Raw genomic sequence first — 18,912 nt, forward strand, 5'->3', positions numbered from 1 at the left:
CATGTACTGATTGCAATTTTGTTCATTTTGCATGTTCTTTCATCCTTTTTAGACATTTAGGTCCCTGCTTGAGGTTTGACCTCCACTTCAAAATTTCCTGTCTAGTGTGAGCCATTTGGGGAAGAACTTCCTCCCTAGCATCTTCAGTGTGGATTCCTCTCCCCCCTTCCTTCTCCTCTCCCTTCCCTGCTGTAGCCCCCTTCCACCCTGCTAGGTCACCAGCACATATAGCCAGCCTGTGTGGTGGGGCTGTTAAGTACCCATATGACTGAGCCCCTGACAACACAGGAATCACACTACCGATACCAGAACTGTTCCCTCCCCATGCGTCCCAGGATTGGTTGCTTATCTTCTTGGAGCATTGGAACTCCCAGCAACGGCTGCTGTGCTAGACGGCCTTTGCTGTGGCTGGGTGGCGCCCATGGGGAGAGCCCCTGGTCAGAGTGGGTGGTATCAGGGCACATGAAAAGCCTCAAGCTTCAAAAAATCTGGCCATTCCCAAACGGCCGTCTCTTCAAACAGTGACGTATCATTGAATGCTGCTTTGTATGACCTGTCTAGTGAGAACCATTTGGGGAAGAACTTCCTCCCTAGCTACGCCATGGGAGGAGGGCCAGGCTTGCAGTCTTGGAATGAAACACTTTCCCCGTTCCCTCGTCTAGGCTAGGATGGATGGGGACACATTCTCCTACCACCACTCGGCCACGGGATGCGCCATCTGTGCATCCCAACGTCGCCCACTCTCTTTCGGTTCCAGATCTTGCAGAAGCCTGTATTCCCTCTGTGCGCCCCCCTCCTCCACCTATGTAAGAGGAGAAGAAGAAGAAGAAGAAGAAGAAGAAGAAACAAAAATCCCAAGACAAGGCCTCCCCAGTGCCCCCGGAGGTGCCACCCGCCCCCCCCCCCCCCCCTGCCCCCTCCATATAATCTGAGTCTGACATCTTATTTATGGATGTCATCCCATCCTTGTCAGTGACTACTACTGACCGAGTGACAAGACCTCCTCTCGGCTTCTTTATGTCTAACCTGGACTCTCGCCACATAATTATCCAGTGGAATTGCAACGGATATTATTGTCACCTACTGGAAATGCAGCATCTTGTCTCTCCTCCTATTCTGTTTTGTTCTACAAAAAAAGCATTTCCGTGGTGACCACTCTCCAACATTTCGTGGTTATCGGCCGTTTTGTCAGAACCGTGCCAGCCGCTGGGTAGCATATGTGGGGGTGGGGGGGGGGGGGGGGGGGGTGGGGGGGGGGGGGTGTCTGCACTTTGGCTCATTCCGATGTCCATAGTGACTGGATCCCCTGTGTACCAACATGGAATCAATAGTGGTTCGATTGCAAACGACTCTGGCAATCACCATTTACAATGTCTACCTCCCTCCAGGTAGGCCACTTCCTTAAATTACACTGTCTGCATTAATCCAGAAACTCTTGTCTCATTTCTCCTCCTTGGGGACTTCAGTGTCCACCACCCTCTGTGGGGGGAGTGCCGTTCAACGGGTAGGGGTCTCGTAGTTGACCAACTTATCACGGACCTCGATTTGTGTCTCAATGATGGTTCCGCTACCCACTTCAGTGCCGCTCATGGCACCGTCTCTGCTCTCAATCTCATGATCCCCCCCGCCCTTGTGGTTCCCTACACTGGTCATTTCATGATCATCTTTGTGACAGTGACCGCTTTCCAGTGATTCTATCATTCCCCTGCTGCCACCAGGCAGACAGGCCCCCATGTCTAGCATTCCACAGGGCCAGTTGTGCACTTCAACACCTACTTCTCTTATTCCATTGATTTAGTTGTGCAAGGCGTCTCTACCACTATTCTTCATGCTGTCCCTCTATGCAGTACTGTGGTGGACCAAGGATATTGCAGTCACTGTCCAGGACCACCAATGGGCGCTGCAGCAATTTAAGCGACACCCTTCACAGACCAGCCTCCTCACTTTTAAGCATCTCCATGCTGAGACTCATTACCTTAGTAAGCAGAGTTAAAAGGAATTCTGGGAGCACTGTGTTTCTTCCCTGGGGATGTATGCCTCTTCATTGCAGATATCGTCCAAGCTCCATAGCCTTCTGGGCCACCAGCGACAGCCAACTGTCTAGTGTTGTAACCTCCAATGTGCTCTGTGCACTAATCCATTGGTCCTTGCAGAACACCTTGCGACACATTTTGCAATAACATCGGCTTCCTCTTCCTATGCTACTACCCATTTCTAGCAGAAACACAGAGTTGAACAGATCCCCCAGTTTTCTCCCGCACCACACTGATCCCTATAATGAACCATTCACTGAATGGGAATTCTTGCAGGCTCTTACCTATTCATGAGACATGGTCCCAGGCCCAGATTCTATCCACAACCAGATGATCCAACACTTGGACGTTCCCCCAGAGGCAACATCTCCTCAGGGTCTTCAACTGCATTTGGCTCACAGGTGCTTTTCTGTCACAATGGCAAGGCGGTATAGCTCTCTCTGTCCTCAAGCCCAGGAAGACTCCAACATCTCTCGACAGTTACCACCCAATTAGGCTGATGAATGTACTTTGTAAACTGCTTGAGAGAATGGTCAATTTCAGATTATGTTGGGTCCTAGAATCTTGGGCCCTTTTGTCCCCATGTCACTGTAGCTTCCATTTGTTTCCTTCTATAACCCCCCCTCCCCCCCTCTTGGATGGTGCCTAGACCATGCATTAGGACTGATGTATTCCAGGGTCCTAAGATCTCTGTTGCTCCTATGGTTTTCCGGCATCTTGTATGTGCCATCGTTGCAGAGTTCCAGGGTGGCACCATTTTTTACACTGATGGTTCTAAGTCAGTCGATAATGTGGGATACACTTTCACTTCTACTGGCTTAGAACACCATTTATTGCTGGGTTCGTGTAGTATGCCCACACTGTTAACCAATGCCACTCTCGTCACCCTTTGGTCTCTACTATCCATGACCTTCTCTCTGCCCTTGGGCATGCCTCCTGTTCAGTTGTCTTTCTCTAGGTCCCAAGTCATGTAGTCATGTAGGCATCCCAGGGAATGAACTGGCTGACCGTTTGGCTAGAGAAGCGGATACTTAACCCCCCCCCCCCCCCCCCCCCCCATTTACTTTCATGATTCCAGCTGTAGATAGGCAGATCCCTCTTTGCCCAAAAATGGAGTGCACTACTGCTGATAGTAATAAACTCTGCACAGTCAAGGAGTCTACTGCAGTTTCGTGCTCTTCCTTCCACTTCTATCGAAAGGAGGTCCACTGTTTTATGCTGTCTATGTATTGGTTACACCAGGCCCACCCATTGTTTCCTCCTACATAGCAACCCACCCTCACAATGTGGTTGTGAAGCCAGACTGACGGTATTCTATTTATTGGTGGAATGTCCACTTCTTTCAGCCCTTTGTGCTAAGTATAGTCTTCCCGATTCCTTAAATTTAATGTTAGCAGATGATTTGTGGATGGTTGTACTGGTCCTCAGTTTCCTTCGTGAAAGTGGTTTTTTATTTCCAGATTTAAGGTTTCTACTTTAGTCTTGCAGCAGGGGCAGATTGGTTGTGGTTGGAACCTCTTTTTCCAGTCTTCTCAGTCTGTGACCCCATGACTGCCCCCTTTTTTCCAGTTTTTAGATTTGGTCTCACCTTTTATTCCTTTTACTGTGTGCATTTAATCTTCATTACTTAATAATTTGACTCCCCTGACAGGATCCATCCACCTTTAGCGGACCCTCTTACTTCTTGACTAATTTCAGAATCGTGGGACTTATGACCTTGCAGTTTGGTCCCATAACCCCTCTGTCAATCAATCAAATAGGTAGGTCTCAATGTGAGTTGTAGATAATTGTGGTACTCTACAACTGCAAAGAAAACTTTCACTGGCAACTATTTGTCATTACCCAAAAAGTTATGTTACTGTCACATGTAGTCAAATAATCATCTAAATTGTTTTTACATAGACTGAAGTGGCGAGTGAAAATTTGTACTAAGGCTGGGAATTGTACATGGGTCACCTGCTTGCTAGGTAGGTGTACTAGCCACTATACCAACTTGGCACAGCAGTTCGCACAACTGTACGGATTACCCTGGCACACCTGGTAGATACAAATTCTCACTGCCACCCCACTCTAATTTAAGGAGAGAGGTGTGCCAAGGTAATTTGTGCTGTTGTGCAAACTGCTCTGCCAATGTGGCTTAGTGGCTAATGCACCTGCATAGGAAGTAGGAGACAACCTGGGTTCGATTCCTGGCCTTGGTACAAATTTTCACTCGCCGCTTCAGTCTGAATACATAAAATCATATCTGTATAAAACCAGTAAAATCTTTGAAATTATGTCATTTAATTTATTTAAAAATTGTTATGTTAAAAGAAATTAACTAGCTTGGCACACAGTTTGCAAGCTACTTACACGGTAACAGTTTTTTACATAATTTTTACTTACCTGGGAATGGTCTATTTGCGTATATGTAAAAAAATAAATAAATAAATAAATTTAAATACATCATAATATACTGGTGATAATTTCACTGCACTGAATACAGTATAATCCTGCTGATACATTCACTCATTCATTTTTTGACGTCCCTAAAAAAATGAATAGCAGGGTTTCACTGTAATTGAAAACATGTCAGTAATTACTGTGCTGTTATGCCCTGCCTGTATCGTTGAACTGTACATCACACACAGTTCACTGAAACACTGGACTGTGACATTTGTAATGCTAGGTACTATAGAATATGTAAAAATTGTCATGAACTTATCACTGGCTGCTCTGCTTTTAGTACACTACCTATACGTTGAGCTTTAATCCACATACAGTTACACAGTTTCTTGAAGCAACGGGCTGTGACATTTATGCTGTTATGGACTAAAACAGTGTTGATATGGATCTTGTGGTTGCTGGACAGGTTGGGTACTGTGGAAGCATCGTAACAGCTGATACGTGTACACCACACTGTGTTGGAACATACAACAGTTGTGCGTGTGATGATGTCAGCTTCCTGTGACTCTGTGCGCTGTCCCATTGCAATCCATTGGTTGTCTTTCCAACGTGAAAATGCAAAGATACTGCAGTAACACTGGCAACAAAATACAGTTGCCCTGCACACGTGACCTAATGTCCTTGGCTGCCTTGAAAACAACACACGCTATGCCGACTGCCGTAGTTGTTCTACCGTGGTTTCCGGAAAAATACGTTGTCGAAAAGTATCATCATGACACTCGAATACATATTTATCACTTACTCACTGCACCTAATGACCACTGTCTCTTATAAATGGTCGCAGCGACTATCTACTTTGTCTGTTAATTCAAGCTCACAGTAGTACATCAGTTTTGTATCCTGTAGGCTACAACACATTAATCTGCCAAAAGATATCCATGACCTCTAATTAAATATAATTTGCGGTGCCTTTTCCGTGATAATACACTTACCTATTCCTAAACTTTGCTCCAAGTCATCTTCTCAAATGTATTTTTGAATAAAAGCTGTCCAGCTACTGCACAGGAAAAAAACATAATTCTGATTTCATACATTTCAGTTACATCTTCTCACAATGAAATTGACATATTAAATTTTCATAATTTCTGATCAGAGTCATAAATTTCACATGTGTTGCATCAACATTATGTCGTGCTACCATGGGGTTTGTTATAATTGTTTTTGAATTGTTTGTAGAATTCATTGAAGTACATCTTCCACCAGTTCAGTGTCATTTGATGACAAAAACTGATTGCCTGTCCCACACATACGTAGTTTCACAAGATTCAAACACCGTCTGCCAAACTCGCGTGACATTTGCAGCAGTTTCCAGAAAGTTTTCATTACATTTTGTCGAAAAGTGGTCTGCTTTCGACAACTCTGATACCCTCTCAGTATTAATCTGTATAACTTAACATGTCGATTACTGTACATTTATTGCATGGAATTATTATATTGTCATTAATTACATTTGTTGTATCATCATTTCCTACATGTGGCAGAGTAGTTAGTTCATTTCGTTTGATAAGCTGCGTCTTCAAATCCTGAATTTCTGAGTCATTCATGTTTTTGAGTAGTTGTGTTATTAAACTCCGTTTGAGTGTTACCAAGTGCATCACGTAATTTGTTATAACTGTCCTTCAGTTGCGTTCTACATTAACTGGACTGTCCAATTGTCCTATTTCATTAACACTACAGTTTTGTCCCGTATCAGCTGTTGTAATAATGTTTACAATAGTCACTGTTCATTATAACTGGTGCCTGTACATAATTTAAAAGTTGCTTCAAAATTTATGAACTGTTAACCTAGTTCAGTTTCTCTCCTATTCACTCCTACACAACTTTGTATCCGGTTCTACATGAACAGCCGCTGTTGCAAATATAAAAGGCTGTCAAATGAAAATGAGACAGATGGAGAAAGTAAGTAAACTGTGTGTTATTTCAAAAGTAATAACCATAACTGTTAATACATTTATCCCACTGTGAAACAAGACCATCAGTGCTTTGGAGGAATAACGTTTGCAGTTGTCTATGGAACTTTTGATTGTACCCAGGTATGCACCTCCTTTGCATGTAGATTATTTAGGAGTGTATGGATGATGTATGAGGGTTTCCCAGCTAAACTTCTGTAGCATAGTCAAAACAACTTTGGTAACAAGTGGGCGAGCATTATCCTGCAACAGAATGATGTCATTCATTGACATATCTTGATGTTGACTTGATTTTTGCAGAATATCCATGTACCGCTGTGCATTAATTGTGGTGCCGTGTCCCAGAAAGTCATAGAACAATAGGCCCTTGCAGTCAAAGGGAAAGGTCATCATGACCTTCCTGGAGCTGCAGAAGTTTTGCTGGGAAGCCATTGCATATTCTCCACACAATTCCAAAGATGGGAGTGCATTTGGGAAATGGTTAACGTTTTCAGGTTGGAAAATCAGAAATCATTAACTGTTGGCCTGAATACAGTGTGTGCTGTAACAAAACTGCCAGAACTCTGCTTTAAATGCAAAATTGAGTGCACTTGGTTAAAAGTTACTTATCACATAAAGGAGGCGTTCATAGGATGACAGGCGCATTGAAAGAAGACTGCTCAATGTTATCAGCTATTGCACTATGTCCTTCGTCAGATGTAAACAGCATACATTGCCACATGCATAACTCTCACACATGTGCCCACTGTCATTTCCAACATTAAAGCCTAACTGCAAGTGTGGTGAGCTGGGATGTGCCTTGAGGCTGTACCATGGGTTTGTTTGTGGATGATGCCTCCAGTATAAAAGACAGTAGCCATTTCTCTCCACAGTTTCCATTGCTTCATCACCCAGCACTCTGCTCGTCACAGTGAATGCCACTTACACTAACATGCCCAGTGTCCATGACCTTACTGCCATCGAAAATTACCTTTCCCAACACTCGACAGACCTACAATTTCTTCCCTGGTCATCATGACCAAGTATATCTTCATCCACAATTACTTCTCCTTTGAAGGCCTCTCCTGCAAAGAAATATGTAGTACAGCAGTGGGCACCATCATGCGCCATCCTATTCATGAGCCATCTAGAGGAATCCTACCTAACCACCAAGAATCTCAAACCCTTCAACCGGTTCAGGTTCATTGTGATCAAGGGTAAGGACACAATATTCACATTCTTCCAGAACCTAGACACCTTCTCTCCTACTCACTTCACCCTTTCGCTTCAGTACAAGCCACCATCCTCGATGTCTAGCTCCACTTCACAGGTTGCCAAACCAGTAGCTCCGTCCACGTTAAACCTACCAACCTACACTTCAACAGCTCACACCCATTCCATACCAAGAAGTCCTGTCCATACAGCCTAGCTATCCATGATCGTTGCATCTGTAGTGACAAGCAAATCCTCCCAATAATGCCAAGTGTCTCACTGAGGTCCTATCAGGCCTGAAATCACCTTTTTTACTTTTTCCGGAAAATCTCATGTGCCTTGCCTCCCCAGTCACCTACTATCCCCCACATGCTCTCTGATCAGTCACAAACAAGCATCCACCCACACCCTTCCCTCCCTCCCTCCGACTTGGAGCAACTGAATCACGTTCTCTGCCAGGATTTTGACAATTTCTCATCATGCCGTGAAATGAGAAATATCCTCCCCAGTACCCTCCCACACTGATTTTGTGGTATTCCATCACCCATCAAGCTACATGATATCCTCTGTCCATTCATGTTCCACCTCTGCACCCAATCCCTTGCCTCAGGACTCATTTCCCTGTAACAGACAGAGATCCAAGACGTGTCCCATGCATCCTCCCACCACTACCTACTCCAGTCCTGTCACAGGCATTTCCTACTCCACAAATGGCAAGGCCACTGTGAAAGCAGCCGTGGGGCCTGTGAACTTAGCTGCAACCACTGTGCAGCATTCTCTTAGGTATGGCCACCAATAAACAGTCTGTCCACATGAATGGCCACTGCCAGACTGTTGTAGAGACCACTGGACCCTCCGGTTGCTGAGCATGCTGCCCAACATGATTTGCTGGGCTTTGTTGACTGCTTCGTGGCCTGTGCTATCTGGATTTTCCCACCAACCCCAGCTTCTATGAATTGCGTAGGCTGTAAATCTCCTTGCAACATTTCCTATGTTCCTGTAGCAGCCATGGCCTGTATCCACCCGCCTAACCCCTTCCCTGCTTCCACTTCAGCCTCTCCTTGTATCCCTAATGAACCTGTATATATTTTCCCCTTCTTTCTGTTTCTCTTCTTTCCTCATTTGCTCCCACAGAACTGCCTTCTGATGTTGCACATAGAGCCCATCTTGACCCTGCCATGCCCCTGCACACTCCCACAGGGGTCTTCACCCACTCCTTCCCTGCTATTCCTCCCCATCTCATGTTTCTTCTGTCATCCCCACTACCCACCCACCCCAGCTGAGATTGCTGCTCACCACAGTTGCAATCAAGCCATAGCACCCAAAGACAACAGTAACCCCCCCCCCCCTCTCTCTTTCTGTCTGTGTCTCTCTGTGTGTGTGTGTGTGTGTGTGTGTGTGTGTGTGGGTGTGTGTGTGTGTGGGTGTGTGTGTGTGTGGGTGTGTGTGTGTGTGTGTGTGTGTGTGTGGGTGGGTGCGCGCGTGCGCAAGTAACGGTATGTACTTTGTGAGTGTAATGTATGCATCAAAATAAGAATAAAATGTTAAATCAAGTTCCGTCCGAAACTGCTTTAGTTCCAAGTTATGATGCATAATGTAGTTTGTGGCAGGCATTACATCTTGGGCCCGGGCAGGCTTTTGGCGTGTTTTGTACACTTGCATATCAACTGATGTTGTTTTGTCAATGATGCTCCTGCGTATTTCAATTGGGAGGCAAGAGAGTATCTCAAAGCTGTGTATTTTGATAAGTCAATAAGTGGATGCATCATGTAAGAACAGTTGCTTGGCCTCCCAGATCTCTTGAGCTTAACCCGTGGACTTCTACCTTTGGTGCCATCTCAAAGAGCTTGTGTATGATGTTGCAACTGACAATGTAGCACAACCACAGTAACAAACTGAAAATAGCTGTGTAACTGTGAGGAATGAGATGAACAGAGTACGCTATGTTCAGGGAGGGGTAAGACGTCAAGCACATCTCTGTCTCCATATACATGGACATGATCTTTAGTAGACATAATCTTTAGCAAGTCCTTAGTTAAACGTGCAGTTTGTAGTTGAATTTTATATCCCTTTGGGTCATTGCTTTCTGAGAATAATTAATTTTGTGTTGCACTTGTAATCCCCACTTTACTGCATAACTCTGAAATAAGGCAATTTCAGACAAAATTTTATTTAACCTTTTACCCATATTTTGATACATACATAAACCCATGAAGTGTGTACAGTTACTTTTGCATCATCTTGCGTATACAGGGTGTACATAAAGTCGAGGAGCACTTTCAATTATTTATTGCACAAGAACTAAACACTGTACAGATGTCATACATATTGCATTTTGAAGAGAAACTTTTTTTTACAAACTTTCGATATGCGAACCATTAATGACCCAACAGACATCAATATCGTAAGCGAATTCTTGCCTTATCCGTCCCAGCATGGCATCATCGACTGTGGCAGTCGCTTCCTGTATTCTCTCCCAGAGCTCTGCTATGCTACATCCTGTGGTAGAGACAGTACATACACTAGATCTTTAATATGTCACCACAGAAAAAAATCACACAGAGTGAGTGAGATCAGGTGATCAGGGAGGCCATCTCATGAAACAGCTGTCCTATTCTGTAGCACATCATTGAGTTCTGCACTAGCTCCAATTTGAATGGTTTCAAGGACAGCTTCTGTCACTGGACGTTCCACACTGTTGCTTGAGCCATTTCGAGTTCACAGGATGCACGACACACCGATTTCTTTGGACTCCTTATGAATGTCTCTCATACGTGCTCCACATTCACTTCACTCACACTGGGATGTCCGCTTCTCTTTGCTGGTCACGAGCAACCCATTGTAACAAATTTGTTGTGCCAGTGGTAAATGGCCTTCCTTGTTGGTAGCTTCTTATCATACTTGGTTCTAAACATACGTTGAACAGCTGTATCACATTTGTTTTTGTCGAACTCAAACACACAGAAAGCTCGCTCCACACCTGAACTCGCCATGTTTGCGACTTGTGCTGACTATCAGCAAATTACCAAACTACGCCATGGTGGTATACATGAGAGAGGAAAAAAAAAAAACACTTTCAGGGTTTCTCTTCAAAATGGCATATGTATGATATTTGTACAATGTTTTGTTCTTGTGCAATAAATAATTGAAAGTGTTCCCAGACTTTATGTACACCCTGTATATAAAGTCATCTTTCATTGTGCCTGTCTGCCATTCAACACCTTTCTTGTGTGACGAGTAGCAATCTGCCCCATTTTGTATTGTTGTATTTCAGCCTCAGTTTTCCATTGTTAGATGTAAAAGTTGTCATTGAGCCTTTGAATTTTTCAACTCCTGAGGTGTGTTCTTAATGCATGCTTTACTTTACGAAAAAGAACAGACACACTCTGTAGAAACTGCATTTTTTCAAATGTATGTCTGATGCTCAGTAGTTTCGTCCAGAGCTTATAATACCAGGTTTAAATAGTTTTTCTCATCCTTATTCTACTTAGTTGCATTTAATGCACTACAGTTCTGTATGGCTTATTGCTTTCCTCATTTGTCATGTGATAAAATTTGTCATTGTATCTTTCATTATTTCATTCTATTGTTTCTTGAACTCTTGGATTCTAAAGTGAGGAGTTATACCCATCTGTTAACAGGTGTCAGCTCCGGTGAAAGTGCAGCTACTGAATTGGCGCGTACAGCAACAGAGGAGGGACGGGAAGCAGAAGCTTCAGAGCAACCATCAGGCAGTAGTAGCACTACCAGTGAGAGTGGCAGCCAAGAGGCCACTCGGCGTGTCACAAGGCAGTTCCGCAGTTCAGTCAGAGGCAGAGCTCGAGGCGTTGCGGGTTCCAGTGCAAGGCACACACCTATTGTTTGGAGTGAGCCTGGCTCCAGTTTGCAGCATACTTCGCCAAGAGGTGAAGATAATGTTACGTAGTTCTATAGTAGAGTCATGGTGTATAATGATACTGCATCAGTTATCATATATTGACAATTTTTAGTAACGGAGACTGGTGCACGCTAGGGGTTAAGCAGTTTCTGACAATTTAACTGAGTTGCACAATGAGTACATATATACTTTTTCTGCCCTTCCTAATTTTCTTTTTTTCACAAATGAAATTTAATTGTGTTTTATTCTGCCACATGAAAAATAAAAATGAAAGTTTTATGAGAAGTTACCAATTTTAGCTAAAGACTGATGCTTTTGTGTGTATACCAGAAAGAATACTTCCTATCACAGGCTATTGTTGAATTTCTCTGCTGTAGCAAGTGGCTCCTTGAGAAAATGTGTGATACAGTATACATTCACACAAAAGTTCATGATTCTTAACATCTTGCACTAGTAACCTCATTTTAATTTTGAAGATCAGAACTAAGTGATTTTCATCCGATTTTTTAAAAAATTCAGCTGGGAAGACTGGCATTGAAATGTTGAAGAATGCTTTGCTTGTGAAAAGATAAAGTGAAACATTAAAAACATTTTTTTATAAATTTTTATAAATTTAGTAAAATATGCAGCTGTAACACTGTTAGCCATGTAACTGATAAGGCATTTTTGTTAAGAGGTAGGTGTGTGTGCGTGAACTTGTTGTTTTTCATTGAATTTTATGTATTGATATATCATGTCTTCAAGAAATTCAGATATACACAGTTCTTTTTTATAAAATGAGCTAAAACTGCTTTATCTTTTTTGGCAATTTGTCTTTGTCAGACTTGTGTTATCTATATGTTAATAAATGTGTAGAATAAGTAGCAGATTTTCTAAATTTGTTAAATATGTTCTTTGTTTCCAAGGCTGTTTTATTCAAACATCACTAACAATAAAGTAGAACAAAGATTATGTTTATTTGCTTGATTTTTTTTTTTAGTTTTATTTTCCCCTCTTCCATATTCTATATTGATTGATGTGCACTCCTCTCTCTCTCTCTCTCTCTCTCTCTCTCTCTCTCTCTCTCCTGACTGATGTATAAGTGTTAAGGGCAAGATCCACGGTATGTGATTTGAAATGGTTCACTAACATGTTAGAGCCATCCATTGTGAACATCATTTAGTTTGTGCTGTTTTTACCTTTTGTTATGTTCTTAAAAATATGAATGTGTCAAAAGTAAAACAAGTGCAAGGATTTACTCATATTCTGCTGTAGACTTATGTTTTTGTTCCTTTAGTTTTCTAGACAGTAATTACCTGCAGTTAAAAGCATAACTATAAACAGAAAACACTATTGCGAAACTCAGCTTGCCCTTTTCTCATGTGATATCCTGCAAACTCCGGATGAAGGGCAACAGACAGACTCCATATTCCTAGATTTCTGAAAAACATTTGACGTGATGTCCGACTAGACATGACAAAGGTACGACCATATAGAATAGGTTCCCAGATATATGTACAGCTCAAAGACTTCTTAAGTATTTGAACCCAGTATGTTGTCCTCAACAGTTGGTGAGTGACTACAGGAGGACAGAAGATGACTTCGACAAAATTTCTGGTTGGTGTGATGAATGGCAGCTGGCCTGGATGTAGAAAATTCCCATAATGTTTGAAAGTAGCATTAGTTGTGTGCTGCTTGGCACAATCACATTGATAAAATGTCGAGGTGTAACATTGAAGAGTGATACAAAATGGAACAAGCTTTGTAAGGGTTGTCACGGGGAAGGGGAAAGCGAATAATCAGCTTCTACACCTACACCTACATCTACATCTACACACAGCGAACCACTATGGAGTGCATGGCAGAGGGTGTGTCCCACTGTACCAATTAGTAGGACTTTTTCTGTTCCGTTCAAGCATGGAGCACAGGAAAAATGATTGTTTAAATGCCTTTGTCCATGCTTTAATTAACCTAAACGTACTCTCACGGTTTCTATGGATGCAATATGCAGTGGTTTGTAGTACATTTCTAGTCACCATTTAAAGCTGTTTCTTGCAACGTTTTCAATAGATTTTGTCGGGATTGTTTCCATCTATCTTAAAGTGTCTGCCATTTCAGTTCTTCCAACATCTCAGTGACTTCATCCATCAAGTAATACATACCTGTGACCATTCATGTATCACTGCTCTGTTAATGTTCAAAATCCCCTGCTAGTCTATTTGGTACAAGTTCCACACACTTGAGCAATGCTTCAGGGTGGGTTGCAGTGACTTGTAAGCAATCTCCTTAGTAGACTGACTGCATTTCCATAGTAATCCACCATAACTGAAATCTGCTATCTGCTCTACCCATGACAGCCCATGTGATCGTTACAATTCATGTCCCCACTAAGTGTAACACCCAAATATTTGTATAAGTTTACAGATTCCAACTGTGACTCTCTAGTTTTATTTTCATAGGATACTACATTTTGTCATTTTGTGAAGTGCACAATTTTACATTTTTGAACATTTAAAGCAAGGTGCCAGTCATTGCACCACTTTGAAATCTTATCGAGGTCTGACTGAATATTTGCACAGTTTTGTTCGGACTATACTTTTTTGTGGATAACTGCGTCATCTACGAAAAGTCTGATGTTACTGTTAATATTGTCTACAAGATCATTAATGTACAACATGAACACCAAGGGACCCAACACACTTCCCTGGGGCAGACCCAAAGTTACTTCTACATTTGTCGATGACTCTCCATCCAAAATAACATACTGAATTATCTCTACGAAGAGATTCTCATTCCAGCCCCATATTTTGTCTGCACATTTGATAAGATTGCACTTTTGATAAGAAGTGTAGGTGTGATACTGAGTCAAATGCTTTTCTGAAATAGAGAAATACTGTATCTATCTGACTGCCTTGATTCACAAGTGGACTGCTAGATTTGTTACCAGTAGGTCTGATCAGCTCGCAAGTGTTTTGGAGATGGTTCAGGAATGCCTGTAGGGAAGGCTGATGAACACTATTGAGACAATTTAGACATCCAGTATTTGAAGTGGACTGCAGAACAGTCCTACTGCCACCAACATACATTTTGTGTAAGGACAATGAAGACTAGAGAAATTAGTGCTGCTAAATAGGGATATAGACAGTTGTTTTTCCCTTGCCCTGTTGGCGAGTAGAACAGGAAGAGAAATGCCTAGTAGTGGTACGACATACCTTCTGTTGCACCCATTATGGTGGCTTGCGAAGTATGCATGTAGGTGAAGAAAGGTGAAATTCTTTTAAGTAGACAGTGCATGTGTGAAAATATTATCCCATACTTGGATTTAGTTCCATAATCTATAGTTACACTATAATGTGAGGCCGATGTCATATTAACGGTGATATGGAGAAAGATAACCACTTGTTCTATAGTGAAGGTGTGTCGAGTGGAGTGGCCACGTGGTTAGAGGCGCCATGTCATGGACTGTGCGGCCCCTCTCGCCGGACGTTGGAGTCCTCCCTAGGGGATGGGTGTGTGAGTGTTGTCATTAGCTTAAGTTAGTTTAAGTAGTGTTAAAGTCTAGGGTTCGATGACCTCAGCAGTTTGGTCCTTTAGGAATTGACACACATTTGAAAATTTATAGTGAAGGTGTTGAGCAGTTGATGGTTTTGTAAACAAGAACTGAAACAATGTATGCTATGAGAGAGAATGTAAGTTAGTCTGCAGCCACCATACAGTTTATGTAAGAAGTTTTCACATTAATTTAGACTGAAACAGACAGTTTGATGACTTAAGAAATGGAATGGTGGTACAATAATGCTCCTATTATGCTGGTATGTAACTCATAGGTTCAGAGCATTACTCCTTGTCTATATTTCGACTTTTGGAGTTTGTTTCTTTAATAATAAGTCATGGTCATTCTTTTAATAACATCCTTGAGTAGTTCATGTAATCAGCAGCATCAGTAGTAGCCATTTGATTCCTAATGATGGCAAGGGGCCTCTTGTAGACGTTTCAATGTGCTACGGTCTTCAGCTTTATGCACCCATCTCCATCCTGATGAGATTATCTATCCCCTTTCTGCTAGAGCATTTTCTTGCCTTTTCCTTATCTCTTTGAATTTAAGCAAAGAATTGCCTCAGTCCACCTACCATACAGTTGGGTGCTCTCATGTTGCACCTATTTCCATTTCATACCACATACAAACAGATATTCACATTCTGTAAATATTTATAGCCATATACAAGTCATATATGTACATAATTAATTCCTTACTAGTAACCTACAGTTAGTATATGAGGCATATAAAGTAGTTCATCCACTCGTCGTTACAGTGCTGGAACTCAGATACTGGAATAACCTTCAGCTGGTTGGTTACAACCATTTAAATGTTATCCAGGGCCCCTAAACAACGTATGTTGTGTTTTCAATCTCAGAAAGCGAAAAAAGTTGCAAGGACTTAAGTCGAGTGAATAAGGGTGCTGAAGAACCACTGAAATGTTCTTAGGCCAAAAACAGGTTTACTGAAATTACTGTGAGCCAAGACACATTGTTGTGATGCAACACCCAATTGTATTTGATATTTTGTCTCTGATGAATGATGGTGTGACTCAAATTCACTTCTGCCCGAATTATTCAGGCTATCAGCTGATGATCTGTATGGTCAAGATCCTATACTCTGTCAACATTTCTACCAGTTCTTCAAACCAAAGATTTTTCACTGCAAGGTTCATGTTCAGTTGACTGCCTTCCTTCTGCTAATGTCTTAACCCACCAAAACACATGGGACCTTGAGAAAACACTGTTTCTGTAGGCCTGCCGAATCTTTGCAAAAATTTCCATTTGCACTGCATCAAAGTCTGTAGCCAAATCTGATCGCACATCATTGCTTGGTATTCGTGTCACCCATTGTCAGAATGCACAAACAAAATCTTCTTCGCTAAAAGAAGCAATACAGACAACCAGCATGTCACTAGTATGGTTCAGTGAGCACTTACCACTTATCACATGTCCACCTGCATCCCCTCCAAGTCCAGTGTCACCAGCATTGCCAGATTGAACACTATGCTGTCTGTCTCAGTACTTTATTTACATACCCCATATGGTAAGGGACACACAGTCAAAGAATAGTTACACTAATCAGCTTTTAACTGTATTTAGGCTGTCTACTAGACATTTCTGTACTTCACATTTTTCTGAGCCAAAAGTGGATTCAATAGGTAATAGTTAAGATTGTCATTCCTTCTGTTAGTATTATGGTCTTTGACTTACATTTTGGAGGAGAGGTGCTCAAACCCTCATCCAACCATCCAGATTTAGGTTTTTCATAATTTTCTGGAATTACTTAAGACAAATTCTAGTATGGTCCATTCCAAACTAAGGGACATCCCGTTTCCTCATCTGTTCCTAGCGTGTGCTTAGTCTCTGATGATGTCACCCTTAATGGGATGTCAGACTCAAATCTTGCCTCTTTTTTTTGTTCTGTTAGTGCATATGTGAATGTCACTGTCACTTTCAAGCTGGAGTGGCTCATGCTAAGAAATAGCATCAGAAAGTAACTGTTCTGTGAACCCACACAGCATAATTAATTACCTTTGCACAATAAATATCTTTTCACACATGAAGCACTTCCACAAAATTCTATATTAATTGACGTTCATGAATGAAAGTATGTTGCCATACTAGCAAGTGTGTCCCTCAAATAGTATTTAATCTTTCAAGAAGTAAATTGAACTCTGTGCTTTTAGCACAGTTTGTTTCTTGATAAAATTACATTTCGTTTGGTAGGAAAATAAACGCAAAGTTTTTAGTACTTTATTTAGAAGTTCATTTATGAAAAATGATTTAATAGTTGTCTCAAAACTGTCTTTTGCAGTTTAAAAATGTAGAGCCTAAGAAAATGCTGTATGTTTCTTAAGAATTACAGGACGGGATTTTTGTTGCAGGGCGGGCATCAATGATGATGCGTGGAGAAGGTGTTCGTGGAGCTGTTTTTCCTCGCACTGCAACACGAGGACGCCGTATGAGAGGAAAATTGAAGGGTGCTTATACTGGGCCTTACCAAATGAGATTTTGAATAAACATTTTTATTTCTGTGAGTCTTAAGTGGAAGAAAACCGAAGTATTGCTTCAAGATTAATATAACATTCCCAGACTGATAAACTGATTTGTGTAGGCAGTGCACTGTGTGTTTACTGTGATAAAACTTTTGTAAAATACTATTTCACCTGGAATTTTGTAATTGGTCAAGGCTGTTATCTCGACTGTGCATAAGGATGTACTGTAAAGTATTCCAATGAAATGCTTTTGTTTTTCACAGTGCTCTAGGCATATCTTAAAATATAAAGATGTACATTTTCCTCACTCTAGTGAATTTATCCTGTAAGTGCACTGCATGTGTGGTTTGTATAAGAATGTTTTTTTTTTACTTAACTCTTATGTAAGTTTTTAATCATACACTAAATGTTTGTTTGTATGTCGTCAGTGACTATGTTTTTGTTAGTATGAATCACACCGGCATTGTGCCTAAGTGATCACATTTGCAGACATTTTATTGTAACCTGTAAGCAGTATCTCAGTGATAAATCCCAGCAGCACAGTTTAAACTTTGGAAGCTCATCACAGTATTGATGTCATCTTTCATGTCATACTAAAAATTCTCTCTCTTGATTTGACAATTTGTAATGTTTCTTATTTTATGTAAATGAACTGTTCACATTTTTTGTGTGTACTGAAATGATAATAAATCAGTATTGATCAGTATAGAAACACAATGAGATTCCAAATTTAGAGGCGAAGATGCTGCAATTGGCCACAAGTTTCCTATCAGTGAATGTCTTTTGATTCATTGGCACATGTGGTAAATTGTTTTCGCTATGAAAAATGAAATTCCATGTGGCTAATACAATGAGGAATCAAATGACTTGTGAAACATTGCAGATGACTTGTGAAGCATGGCAGATACATGAAAGCTGATGACTGTGAACAGCAGGAAACAGTGAGAGAATGTTGAAAGAGACTTAAAGTGATAAATAAGGCAAGGCAGTCAAATAAAAGGGCTGACTGAAGAAGCAGCAGGCAAAAAAGCTTTGCTCCACAAATTAGCTTGGATTTAGAAAGAAACACTTAAAACCCGGCTTGCACTTTTCTTCCACAGTGTCTTGCTAACCAAGGATGAAGGGAAACAGGCAGATACTATTCTGGAAAGTGTTTCACATAGTGCCCCACTGCAGATTGTTAACGAAGGTTTGAGGACATGGAATAGGTTTTTGGATATGTGGGCACCTTTGAGGACTTACAAAGTAATAGAACCCAGTACTATTTCCTCGATAAGGAGTGTTTGTCAGAGACAAGGGTATCTTCAAGAGTGTCCCAGTGTATGAAAGGTTACAGGATTACTTATGCATAATTTATTTCCATTTGGTATGATGAATGGCAGCTTCTCAGTGTGTGGAAAAATTAAGTTAATGCGGACGTTTACAAAAAACAGCCCTGTAAT

The 18,912-nt window shown here is 41.5% G+C and overlaps 1 protein-coding gene across 2 annotated transcripts in view; it reads left to right on the forward strand.

The window, feature by feature from the left end:
* LOC124777687 (nucleoprotein TPR-like) overlaps positions 1-18,182 on the forward strand; it is a 291,125-nt gene extending 272,943 nt beyond the window's left edge. For both annotated transcript variants that reach the window (XM_047253163.1, XM_047253164.1), the window contains exons 35-36: positions 11,221-11,484; positions 17,360-18,182. In XM_047253163.1, the coding sequence (XP_047109119.1) occupies positions 11,221-11,484; positions 17,360-17,490 (395 nt within the window). In that variant the 3' untranslated portion in view covers positions 17,491-18,182. The remainder of the gene's footprint in view (positions 1-11,220; positions 11,485-17,359) is intronic.
* The last annotated feature ends 730 nt before the right edge of the window (positions 18,183-18,912 follow it).

This window comes from Schistocerca piceifrons, chromosome 2 (assembly GCF_021461385.2).
Source record: "Schistocerca piceifrons isolate TAMUIC-IGC-003096 chromosome 2, iqSchPice1.1, whole genome shotgun sequence".
Classification (NCBI taxonomy): Eukaryota; Metazoa; Arthropoda; class Insecta; order Orthoptera; family Acrididae; genus Schistocerca; species Schistocerca piceifrons.